Source organism: Pleurodeles waltl, chromosome 2_2 (genome assembly GCF_031143425.1).
Source record: "Pleurodeles waltl isolate 20211129_DDA chromosome 2_2, aPleWal1.hap1.20221129, whole genome shotgun sequence".
NCBI classification, from domain to species: Eukaryota; Metazoa; Chordata; class Amphibia; order Caudata; family Salamandridae; genus Pleurodeles; species Pleurodeles waltl.
The window spans coordinates 338,836,679-338,850,391 of record NC_090439.1 but is presented as its reverse complement, the minus strand read 5'-3'; the positions used below and the strand labels follow the sequence as shown (position 1 = coordinate 338,850,391).

General features: G+C 43.3%; 1 protein-coding gene across 33 annotated transcripts in view; it reads left to right on the top strand.

Annotated features, from left to right (window-relative positions):
- The window catches only part of EPB41L3 (erythrocyte membrane protein band 4.1 like 3), an 826,134-nt gene that overhangs the window by 794,690 nt on the left and 17,731 nt on the right, over positions 1–13,713 (top strand). For 31 of the 33 annotated variants that reach the window (XM_069219822.1, XM_069219821.1, XM_069219820.1 and 28 more), the window contains one exon: positions 10,422–10,553. The exons of the other annotated variants lie outside the window; for them this stretch is intronic. In XM_069219822.1, the coding sequence (XP_069075923.1) occupies positions 10,422–10,553 (132 nt within the window). The remainder of the gene's footprint in view (positions 1–10,421; positions 10,554–13,713) is intronic. 33 annotated transcript variants of the gene reach the window in all.

The window sequence follows — 13,713 nt, the reverse complement described above, 5'->3', positions numbered from 1 at the left end:
GCCCAACACTAGATGGCGGGATGTGCACAGCATGTGAATCTGCAGCGCCTCATGCCACGAACAGATGTACACTGGGTAAGTGACATTTTCCTTACTGTCAGAATCTCTCAACCATTCCTTTTTATCTTTCGGTTTATTGTGTCTTTTACATGTTTATTCTGCCTGCTACAGCAAACAGCATGGGGCAGTCTGTCAGCCCACTTCAGTTACTGGCCAAATTCCCTGTGAGTGACAACATTCTGCCCTTGTGCAAGAAGCACATTCTCACACAAATCAGTTTCCTTCAGTGCCAGAGGCCACTTTTGTAATGGGTACATTATGACACCGAAAATGCTCATTTCCAACCACTGTTTTTTTTTCTTCTTTTATTGATGAGCCCTAGCAGCTTGGCCAATAATTAGGTGTTGCAAAACTCATGACAAAAAAAAAGGAACTGAAAAGCTAAAAGGCTGGCAAAACACCAGACCAGTTGGCTTTGCCAGTGCTTGTTTATATGTATATTCATTGCTGCAGGTATATGCAATCCTACAATGCAGTGGTCAGTGCATGTATTTGCCAAGCACTAATTTGTGACTTGAATGCAAATCAAAGTGGGAAGGTTTTAGATAACATTTTCAGGACGACTTCTACCTCAAAACCTCCACTTTAAGTGAGTATTTCTGATACTCTTCTCAGATTAGAGAGTCTGTAACCTGTTAATGCTACAGTAGGAGCTGTCATGTATCTATGCCACAAGCTTTGATGTGCATATCTGTTATAAATGCATATGAACTCCCTACCTTCACACTAACGTGAAAGGGGGAATGTTTGACTCTTTCAGTAGGACTTCACAAGGGTCTGGCACTCCCACTCCATTTAGAGCCCAGGGGCTCCCTTGTAAACGTTCCTACCACAAGAAGGTAGGAATGTGGAAAGTCTGTGCATCTGTAGCCAACATCAAATTGTTCTTAGAAAGTAACTGTGTCCATATTTTCTCAACATTTGCTTTTAATCAGATTCCTCCCAAAAGGAGTATTTTCATTCTACAGAGAGATCTCTTGTGAACCGGTTGAATTTATCTGCATTCCATGATTCCGAGGTGTCTTCTAGTAGACATGTTATCACTGCCAGCGCTGGTGTTTGGTACTGATAGAAGCATAACTCCTTAGTCATTTAATCAGATCCATAAGATGTCTCCTCTGTTTGAGGTGACTGTCTTCAAATATGGAGAGATCTCTAAAGCCAGTGATATATTTTTGTAGCACTCACACAAAATATGTACCTTAAGCTTGAGCTCGTTTTTATTCTTCTGTAGTAATTTTTGTAATTGCAGTTTTTTTGTTCCCACTGTTCTATTCAGAAGTGTTTTACTAAGACCAGTCTGACCTGTAAGCGGTTGTAAATTTGAAGGTTAGACATGCAGGGAAGATATGTATGGGCAGAGACAATGCAGGTAGAAAAGCATACTAGTATCCCTGGCAGTCATCACTTCTAGCTTTTGTAGATATATACATACTGTAACTCTGTTCCTGCATATCATCCAAAAGAGAGACGTAAGCACTAAGAGCACTGACATCACTACAAAGGCAAGTAACTTTGTTTTTTTAATTAGATTTTGTTTTATGGTTTCATAACTCAAAAGCTTCCATAGCGGCCATAAAGGAAAAACAAGTCATATGAAATCCTACAGGAGTCCAGTCAGTGGCTAATAAACCTAGTTCTCACACAGAGAGATGCAGAATATGAGGAGTTGTCCAGGAATACTTCTTAGAGATAAGGGGCCTGATTTTGAGTTTTGAGGAGGGGGTTACTCTGTCACAAACGTGACCGATATCACATCTGCCATATTACAATTCCATTATAGCCCATGGAACTTGTAATACCAAGGACAAGATATCCTTCATGTTTGTCACAGACTAACCCCTCTGCCAAACCCTAAATCAGGCCCAAAGTCTTTGGGGAACCCAAATGGCTGACTTATGTCTAATGAGTTACAGGGGTTTTTCTCCTTTTGTCTGCTGCAGCTGAACATGCATTGTCATGCTGTTGTCAAATTGAACATTAATTGTCAAGCTGTCATTCCCCTTTTTAAAAGAACTAAGAGTGGAGGCTGTTGATTTCAATATAATACTGCCAAGTTGTGGAATTCCTTGCCCCTCGCCTTGCGGGCTCTTGACACATGACTTTTACTTCGCAAGTATTTAAAAACTTGGTTGTTTGCACAGACGTGTTGAAAATGTTTATTCAAGCCCTGCCTTTTTTTCAGCCTCTCATGACTGGTGTCCTCTGTATACTTCAGCGCTGGGATGCCTAAGGGTAGCTATGCACCTTAAAAAAGCTTGATGATGCTGTGTGTTTTGATGAGTATAGCACCTTGCTGGTGGTCCTGTGTAAAATGAGGCTTCAATATACATTAGAAAGTCTAAATGTATGGTTCACTTGGCAGACACATACGAGTAGAAGAGCCTCCAGGGGGGTCCTTGAAAATGTGTTGTAGTGCACTCGAAGAAATGAGTGCCATATGACTACATTCATACCGTCGTAAAATGGCTCTTACTCAAAATCTAGGTTACCTGCTCCAAAAACAACATATCCATAATGAATCATTTATTTTCTCAGATAGAGGAATACATAATCTGAAGCCAGACAGGCAGTCCCGCCTGGTCATCAGTGATCTGCTTAGGGAAGCAGGACATATTCTCCATAATCAAGATCACTTCCTTAGTGAACGTAGTCTGATTCTTCCCAGCCTATGGAATCTTAAATGTCCCACGGCCTCAGTCCCCCACTTGCTGTTCTTTGATCTACAGCACAGGAGAGAACTGCTAACAAAAAAATCCTCTAGTACAGGAACTGTTGAGGCAGGGATGTCCCCTGCATGATGCATTCTCCGGACAACATATGTCTATTGCTGGCTTCCTCTAGATGGGAGGGGTGAGTACAAGATGCTATGAGAAAAAAGTCAGGCTGTCCTTAGAAGTGTTACGTCCTATCCTGATAACTTGGCCTGTAAATGACTTTGACTGAAGGTGCTTTTGGGAAGATGGCAGGGTGAGGCCTTTAGAGGTAGGAATCCTTTGAAGAGGCACAGATTATTTTCTCTCTTCCTGATCTCTGTGAGCAGGAGTCAAAAATATCTAGGTGAAGCCTTGTTTTGCCCTTTTGTACCACTGTGGTGGGCCCTCCACCTGGAGACAGCTTTGCTTGGCAGAGTATCCTTGCAGACAAGCGAGAACTGGAAGTTGGACTGGCCAGAACATATGAAGGGATAACCAACCCAAACAGATTCTAAGAAAGTAAACCTGAATGCATATCCTCTGTCTATGAAATTAGTATAAAGGTGGGAGATTAAGTCCCATTGGGTCATATTTAACAAGCCCCTAGCACCACCTTGCGCCACAGTTGCATCATTTATTTGATGCAAATGTGGCATTAAGGTGGCATTTCCCAGTGCCATATTTACAAAGTAGCGCAATGCTTGCATTGCGCCACTCCGTAAACCCTTGCACCTCATTATGCCTGCGCCAGGCATAATGTATGTGGGGGGGATGCATTTCGGCACTAGGAGGCCTGAAAACATGGTGCAGTGAAATTTAACATTTCACTGTGCCATTTTTTTGTGCCATTTTTAACGCATGCTCAAAGCAGGCGTTAAAATGACACACCCATTAAAATCAATGGGTCTCCTTGCACTTTGCTACACTAGTGCCAACATCTTTGACGCTAGAGTAGCAAAGTGCCACAATAGCATAAAAAATGTTCTAACGACCACCTTGGTGCGTGGTATTTTAAATACGGTGCCATCATGGATGGTTATGTGCCGGTAGGGAGGTGCAGAAAAAGCAGTGCCTAATAGCTGATTCATCACCTTTTCTTAAATATGGGCCATTTTTTATTTTTGTGCTCTCTTCTGACACAAAACGTACCCAGGGACTTCTACACAGCCAGGAGAGGGTTGGTGCTGCACAGAGAGCAAACTTCCAAGAGGTGAGAGAAATTTGCCTGGAGTCCGGTATGAGGAAGCAATTTCCCTAGGTGCCAGGATATCATGCCTGTGAGTGAGGGAAGGAAGTGCCAACAAGCAATCATTGAAAGGACTGCTATATTTGACCCTGGCTTTGGGTCCGTCTGTCAGAGACTTGCTAGGTAAGTACACTAAAAGACTAGTGCTTCTGCTGTATCGTGCAGTGTGACCTCCTGTGCTTAGTCTCTTTGTAGCTACCAGGAGCAGTGTGCCTGTGTGCTAAAGCCGACTAAAGTGGGGCTAAGTGCCCGTTGGTGGTCCTTGTGCACCACAAGTGGGCGGTGTGAGCGCAATACTGCCAAATGTGTCATTGGGTTGGCACTAGTCTTGAGGATTAAGTGACCTGAGAAGTGCCCAGGGGCCTCTTGTGAAGTATAAATATCATAGCCACGAGGAACTGTATGCCAAAGATTATATCCAGATTACACCATGCCAAAGAATAGGTATCTGTTGGCATGTGTCAGTCACTTTCACGATCTGCAGCGTCCCTCCAGGAAGGGGAAGCCCGACAGAAGCTTCTGCTGTGATCAATTGAGCAGTGCCAGGCATAGCTGGCTGCTAAGCAGCCTGTTAGAAGACTGTTGTATACTGCCTGGAGGCATTCTTCTGGTGGTGAGATCGCCTTGCTGCGGAAGGGTTGAACATGGCCCAGTACAGCTGTTACGAACATGATGAGAAACGTAATGGGTCTCAGCCCAAGAGATGTGAGTGCTATTGTAAGTGGGGGGGGGGGGGGGGGTGAGCTGCATCCACCTCAAACTCTAAGTCTGGAACGGGGAATTAAGGGAGAGGGGTGGTTAGGCGACAGACATAGGCCTTAGCTGTGTAAAGCAGACAGATGCACAACCGTGAACTGGGTTTTCATGTAATAAGTGTGCAGTAGAATTCAGTGCTTTCTGTGTAATAAAGTACTTGTTTTTTTTCACAAAGAGCACTGAGCTGGACACTGATCGTATTGCGCTGTTGGGGGATGGTATTGATTCTTGAGTCGGAGTAACCCTCCACAGTAACCTTACTGAGAAACATGGCTGCTCACCTTGCACTTTTCTCAGTTTACAGAGGGATACCAAGACTGGTCCTGGGTCAGCAGTGATAATAGGCCTCAACACCCACAGTTGTGCCCATGTAGTCCATGCCTGTCTCATGGCCCCCTGAACGGGGTCTGACGGAAATGGAGTTCTTTGGTTCTCTGTCTCACTTCTTCTCATTTTCTCATGCCTGTAGCTGAAATTAACACCAAAAATGCAGAAATCACTGCTTGCTTTAGCTTCTTTCAACTATGCGCCACACATCCACTTCCTAAGGGAGGCCCCCAGGGGCTATTGTGATTCCACACTGTTTCCCGGTAAAAAAAAAACATATCTGGTATTTTAGACAGATACTATAATTAACAATGCACCCTTTTTGGAATCTTATAACTCAACAACGCTGAGATGTGGACTACTTATTTTCAGAACACATACTGAAGGCATCCTCCCCTCTGAGTGCACTTTTCTTTACTTTCGGAATTATCATTCAGTTTCGTGGAGGCAGGGGCACTTTTATACCTTCCCTTAATGCCCACATAAGCTCATGCCTAGGAGATCCTCTCCAGACCCAGTGATATTTATGTTTCTGGCAGCGACACATTCACGCTCAAGCAAATGGCCATTGAAATATATTACAAAATAGCAAATAAGGGCAATCAATATAGAAAAGCAGAAAAATAAAATGAAGGGAATGCCAGGCATAAAACGAATCATTCATAGTACGCGGCGGCATTGGGTACCTGGGGCCCATCAGATTTTCAATGTGGTACAGGCCCCTACGCTACCCACTGCACCCCTTGTAATTCGGCTCTGTATGGGCACTGGCGCCCATACATAAAAACCAGGACAACTTCACCAGCTTTTAATAGTCTGTGGATGGGTCACATCTAAAAAAAAAAACTTTACTAGCAAATAGGTGGAAGACTTCACTCTTCACAAATTTTGAATTAGTTTCAACACGTAATAGTGACAGTGAGTGCCCATTAGAAGTGCCACGAGAATATTCCCCCATAGTGATACTCTGCCACCCCAATCTGTGCAAGCATGATATTCCTGCAAAATATTTGGTTACACTAAACATTTAACAGAAAGTATTGTTGTCCATAAAAACAAGACAAATGATCTGGGGTGAATTAATTAACATTCCTGCAATGTATGGATTGAGAGGTTTATCATAAAATGCAGTACCTAAGGCAAAAAATATAGAGCAGGGGTGGCTGAATTTCCCACCTTGTGAAATGGTAATTATGCATCCTAATATGAGAGTACATTTGTTGTCCACTACACTGTTAGTGACATATATTATGTATCTGTTATAACAATTTACCAAGCATGTGAGTATTATTACAAACATATTCAAAATACACATTCTGCAGTCGACATACAAAATGATATTTACCAGCATCTAGCAGTTTCTTGAAAATGCTACAGCAGTACCTCAAACGTTTAACCGCTGGTAGTGTACTTTAAATGTTTAACATGCTGGTATTGTGAGACCTACTGGAACTTTCAAATGCCTTACCAGAGAAAATGAAAACAGAGGCAAAGAGTGTGTCTTCATGCAGTGAAACTAAGGCAGTGAACAACTCTTAATTTTCTGTTTTAGGAGCGAGGAACTTGACTTACCGCAGCTTCCTCTACAAAAACAAAAATCACGCAACAGAGAAAGGTGTTTCATTATTACAGACAGATTTATTGGTTGGGCTTTAACAACAGTCACTATGCCATCATTAGTGTGTGTGCGTGTATGTGTGTGTGTGTACCTTCACTGCATGGACAAAGGTTAATGCAGTAACTGTCTCTTATTTCTCTGTTCTATTATATTTTCTAATGAGTCAAGCCACCCAGCACACTGTGCCGCAGCGCATACATTTCTTTGCAAATACTAAGGCTCTGACTCATGTGGAACTAATCTACATTGTTTTTGGTCACAAATAAAACATACCACCGGATATGAATAAAGATCTTTTGTGTCCATCAAGGAGCAGCAAAAAAACTTCATATTAAACTTATCTTTTGTAATCAGACATGTCTCTCAAGTGGTAGCCAGACTTCACTATGCTTGTCACCACTGGATTTTGTTTAGACAAATATCCTTGCATCTTTTAAATTAATGTCAGTGTTCCGGTTGCTCATCTCGAAAATCTTCATCTGTCACCCTCAAGACAACAGGTTGATTCAGTGAATATCCTAAAAAAACACAGATAAATCTGTAGCAGTGCATTCTAACCATCAGAGGTCAGGTTTCTACCTCAGGTTCTTCAGTGTAGAAAATTGCCTCTCTTAAGAAAATCAAGATTGTCAGCCTACCGCAAATCCTGTTTTCTATCTAGAAGTTGCTACTTCAACATCCTGGAAGGTCAACCTCCATATACCCTCTTTCTAGTTGGGAGATCAACAGTACTACTATAGGCACTTCATTTTGTACTAAATCAGCACCCAATGATATCCACCAATGGCCGAAGCTATGATGGCCTAATCTGCTTTTGAAGGAATTTCATGGCTTCCCTTATTTGGACAACTGGTTGATTTATGTGTAGTTGCTGAAACATTCTTAAAAGTCTGCACCTTATAATTTAAAACATACTCTTGCTGGGATTCACAGAAACCGTCCAAATAAAGTCTTGTGTCATCACACATGCTCCAGTTTTGGGCCTTTCCATCCCAAAAACAAGTTAAAGTCCTCAACGGCACCAGACCTCGCTTTGTGTAATGGTCATTTGACTGTACAGGAAGGTTCCAGTAATGATGGCCTGTGGTTGTATAACTGTTAGTTTAAAAATCTTCTACAATTATCACATGATTAAAAGCATAATATTTCCCAAAGGCCCGAATAGCTATCCAGGGGGAGTAAGCGGTTGGGGCAGGGGTGAGCATGGGGGGGGGAGGTGGATCCTGCCTTCAAACTGCAGCCTTACAGTTTTTCAGATTCCCAGGACTCCTTCGCCACTGATAGTTTGCTTAGGATGCTGGATGTCAAATCACGGATTCTTCAGGTTATACATCTCGGGATCAGAGCTTGACTATATTAACAACTTAACTTAAGAATGATTGGCTATTACATTTGTTCTCCTTTTCCTGTGGCAGCTGGTAAAGATCTAGTGCAGCTTTGAAAGAACACATGAGCAATTTTCACTGGTTTTCTGCTCATTTGGACTCCCACTGCCACCACTGCCGCTTGGTAGCAAACGTGTGTGTGTGTCGTCTTCAGTTCCACCCTCGAGACAGCCGAGGGTTTCTTGGACGCTGGGAAGACAAATTTACTTCTCTAACTCCAGTCCTAAAAATTTGGATTAAGTTGTACTTTCCCCCAAATATTCCTAGAGGCTGAGTTCCTATTCTAATTTCAGTCAGCAAATATTTTGGGGAAAATTAAAAAAAACTCTATCCAGGAATTTTTAGAAAAGGGTTGAAATGTACACTGTGTTCCGGTTTGCCCAGCTATAAATCTAACTGATTAGCACAAGTGGCTAGTCACCGCTATTTATAAGCTTCTTACAATATACGAGGACCTCCATATTTTTTACCTATGTTGGAAGTATATGAATAAATCAATTTCCTTTCTGGACTGATTCTATGTTTACAGATGTTATTCTTTCTGGTCTTAGAACTGCCATCTCCATTTTAGAAGTGCCAGGCCGGGCTGCCACTTGCCTCACTGCACATCCTTTTCTGATGTCACTACACTGGGTATTACCCTGCACAGCATCTTTCATCCTGGTCATAACTCTTAACACCACCCTGTTAGTTTCCTGCGTTTAAATCCACCCACTCCATTCCCAACCTGTGGCAAGCATAAAAAGTAAGGTAAAATTAGTTGTCTGTCGTGTCATATTTACTCTTATTTCTAAGCCCCTCTTATCACATTCTTCACAGAAGTCTGTTCACATCCTTTCATCCTCACAGTTTGTCTGGATTAGAAATTAGCAACAATTAGATTGGCAAGAAACTAAGGCCCTTATTTCTACATTTTGGTGGAAAACGGCACTAAAGCAGTTTTGCCCCAAAAGGTTTAGCACCGGCTTGCACCATTTCTGTGCACCAGCCGGGGCACCATATTTATGGAATGGTGCAAGCCAGTGCAAAGGGTAGGCTAGAGTAAAAAAAAAGAAAGACTTTAGTCAGGTGGGGCTGGCGGTATAGAAGAAGGTGGGTTTAGCACCAAAAAATGACTTTAGGAGAGGTTCAGAGTAAAAAAAAAGACTAACCAGATTAGAGTCATTTTATGGTGCTAAACCTACCATGCCACATGACTCCTGCCTTAGAAAAGGCAGGAGTCATGCCAACCACTCCAATGGCCAGCACAGGGGACAAGGGTCCCCTGGGCATGGCCATTGCACCCTGCGCCACGTATGGGGGCCCATTACAGGGCCCCCTATGGCACTTTAAAAAATAAAATGCAATACTTACCTGTACTTATCTGTACTTACCTGTGATGGGGTCCCCCATTCTCTGCAGTTCCTCTGGTGTGGGTGAGGGTGCCCCTGCGGTCTGTGGAGGAAACCTGCGGGCTTATTCCATGGTGTTCCACCATGGAAATAGGCCCACAGGTCCCCTAACGCCTTTCCTGACCCAGGAGTTAAAAAACCGGGCAAAGCAAACTTTGCACCATTTTTTGACCCCTCTTTCCTCCCGTACACCATTTTTGAACAGGAGTATAAATATGGCGTTAAGGCCATAGAGTCATTTTTTGCACGGTAACGCATACCTTGCATCTCATTAAGGCAAGGTAGGTTTCCACTTCCAAAAAATGACATTAACTCGATAAATGTGGTGCTCGATGGGTCTAGCACCAAAGTATAAATATGGAGTTAGTTTTGCACCGAATTAAAGTTAAAAAAAATGATGCTAATTTGGTGCAAACAGAGTATAAATATGCCCCTAAGGGTTGTGGCCGACGTGCTGCACAACGAACAGGGAAAGAGGCATACAGGAGGACCCCACGGGAAAATGCATGGTCGAAATTGAGTTATATAAATGACAAAGAGGCCTGTAGTGACACTTACAAGATTTCAACCCATCGCCTGCCTGTTTTCTTAGGTGCAAAATCAAGATTACCGCATGGTGGTTTTAGACGAACATGGTTAAGCTTGGTTGATCAATGAACATAAAAACAGGGCAGCTTCTTTTACTGTAGGAAAGATGGCATTGTTAACGCCCATCAGGGCATCTTTGAAGGAAGTTGACACAAGGCCCACAAGTTATTGCAACCACAGAGTAACATTTCTGATGCAGAATGATTGCATTTAAATTGAAGCCTAAAGTATCCTATAATATCACTGCTCAGCAAGTTTCAGTTAATTACCCTTTTCTCCAAGTTGCTGTGTTTGTGTTCACAAATAACTGAAATAGGAAAATAATAACATTGTTGTTATTTCCCCTCTTTGAAGCATTCGCCAGACTTGAAGATTGCAACTGTGAGTTTTGGTGGCATGTCTCAAAGCGAGAGACATGAAATTTCTACCAAGGAAGTTCCGGTAGTACACACAGAAACAAAAACCATTACATATGAGTCATCAGAGGTAAATATATCTAAAAAGGGATTCTCTTTCTACCCCGGGTCATTCCATCCCAGCAGTTAATAATTTGAGACAGCAGGCTGCAAACGACATTTGTCATGCATAGCAATTAAAGTAATGTACAAACACAAAATGCAGTAAGACTTTACACAAGTAAATCATAGGCCGAGCCACAGGAATTATGTGGTCAGAGAGGACCAAATTATGCGAAAGATTTGACGCAGTTATTTGGCAAGAAAGGGCAAATTATGTGGCATAATGCAGCACAGTTTGTGATACTATCATTTTTACACATGTTAACACTGTCTTGGCAAAGGATTCACCTCATTGTTACCAGTTAACACCAAAATACAGAAATAGGCAACTGAAATGTAACCAGTCATTGTTTGTGAAGGACCTTCCACTGTGCGGCTACATGTGTTGCTGTGTTTTTTTTTGTTAACTTTAGACCCGTATGAGCTGGAAACAAACATTTGTTTCAAAACCTGCAAACTATGCAGCAGATGATGAATTATGTAACAAATGCAGCAAATTCATTACCATGCTTAAAACACCAAAGCTGCATAATGGTATAATTCCAATGCCCCGATTACAAGTAAATCTGCTTTAGGCAACGTCGTCTCAAAAGCTTTTTAAACAGCTTCATAGTACTCTGTAATGGAAGACAGGTTCCCCTTTTTTAGGTCACAAAGTTTTAAATCATTTAACATTAACATGACAGTCCATGAAAAATTGGCTATAATAAAATGGCATTTATGTATTAAACTCGAGTCATTCAGCAATGCATGTTGTGTAAACATGCAACCAAGAAATATATATATATATATATCTATATCTATATGTTCGATGGCATGTGTAGCTGCAGATACACATGCTGTGCACATCCCGCCATCTGGTGTTGGGCTCGGAGTGTTACAAGTTGTTTTTCTTCGAAGAAGTCTTTTCGAGTCACGAGACCGAGGGACTCCTCCCATTTCGACTCCATTGCGCATGGGCGTCGACTCCATCTTAGATTGTTTTTTTTCCGCCATCGGGTTCGGACGTGTTCCTTTTCGCTCCGTATTTCGGGTCGGAAAGTTCGTTAGAATCTCTGAAAAAACGTCGGTATTGTTTGCGTTCGGTATTGGGTTAGTTACAACAGATCGACACCGAATTTAGAAGAGTTCCGGTGGCCCTTCGGGGTTTTTTCGATCCCCCGTCGGGGCCTGGTCGGCCCGGCCACGTGTGAATTCAAGGCTGATGGAACGGACCCCATTCCGCTTCTGTCCAAAATGCCATAACAAGTATCCGTATACGGATCAGCATCTGGTCTGTAACTTGTGCTTGTCCCCAGAGCACAAGGAAGATACTTGTGAGGCCTGTCGAGCGTTTCGGTCCAGAAAGACGTTAAGAGACCGAAGAGCCAGAAGACTGCAGATGGCGTCGACGCCGACAGAACAAGAGCGTTTCGAGGAAGAAGAGGAAGCTTTCTCTATCCACGAATCGGACTCGGAAGAGCTCGAGGCCGAAGAAACGCCGAAAACCGTGAGTAAGATGTCGAAACATAAGACTCACGAGAAGTCAACAAAAGCCCAGGGGACGCCACCGCCAACAGGCCATGGCTTAACCCAAAAAAGCGGTGACTGAGCCAAGGCACTGAAAAAGGGCACGCTGGTGTCGAAGTCATCCGACTCCGGTCGAGATACCGCCACACAGCAATCTCGGACCCGAGACATCGGCTCTGAGAAATTTCGGCACCGTGACAGCGGCACCGAACAAATTCGGCACCGAGACACCACCACGCCGAAAATTACAAAGGTTTCTTCGGAGCCTAAAAAAGACCTCCGAAAAAGTTTCGGTTCCGAAACATCCAGCCTCGGAGCCGGAAACAGGTTCCTATACAGAGGAACAAGGATTGCCCTCCCAAATGAAAAAACATAGATTTGGAGAGGAACTTCAAGCTGTAGAGCCAGACTATACTCAAAGGAGGCTCCACATTCATCAAGACACAGGGAAGATAACCACTCTTCCTCCAATTAAAATAAAAAGAAAACTTGCCTTTCAAGAAAAGGACAAGGAGCCACAGGCAAAGGTGGCAAAGAAAACAACTCCACTACCTTCTCCACCACCATCAGTGCACACATCACCAGTAGCAACTCCTCCACTGATGCACTCCCCGACTCATACTGCCATGAGTCAAGATGATCCCGATGCATGGGACCTTTACGATGCTCCAGTATCGGACAACAGCCCAGACTCGTACCCTACCAGGCCGTCCCCTCCTGAGGACAGTACATCTTACACACAGGTGATCGCAAGGGCAGCTGCTTTCCATAACGTCACCTTGCATTCAGAACCAATTGAGGATGACTTCTTGTTTAACACGCTAACCTCCACTCATAGCCAGTACCAAAGACTACCTATGCTCCCAGGAATGCTAAAACATTCAAAACAAATCTTTCAGGATCCTGTTAAAGGCCGAGCCATAACTCCAAGGGTGGAGAAAAAGTACAAGCCACCGCCAACAGATCCTGTTTATATTACAACGCAGTTAACTCCAGACTCAGTAGTTGTCGGGGCAGCTCGTAAGAGAGCAAACTCTCATACTTCGGGAGACGCACCACCTCCAGACAAAGAGAGTCGCAAATTTGATGCTGCGGCAAAAGGGTTGCAGCACAACCAGCAAACCAATGGCGCATTGCCAATTCACAAGCGCTTTTGGCAAGATATGACAGAGCTCACTGGGATGAGATGCAACATTTGATAGAACACTTACCCAAGGAGTTCCAAAAAAGAGCACAACAAGTGGTGGAAGAAGGACAAAGTATCTCTAATAATCAGATACGGTCTTCAATGGATGCAGCAGATACGGCTTCAAGGACAGTAAATACTGCAATAACAATAAGAAGGCACGCATGGCTCAGCACGTCAGGTTTCAAGCCGGAAATTCAACAAGCCGTGCTAAATATGCCATTTAATGAACAGCAGTTGTTTGGGCCGGAAGTCGACACTGCTATTGAGAAACTCAAGAAAGACACTGATACGGCAAAAGCCATGGGCGCACTCTACTCCCCGCAGAGCAGAGGCACCTTTCGCAAAACACCTTTTAGGGGAGGGTTTCGAGGACAACCTACAGAAACCACAACATCACAAACAAGGCCCACTTACCAAAGCCAATATCAGC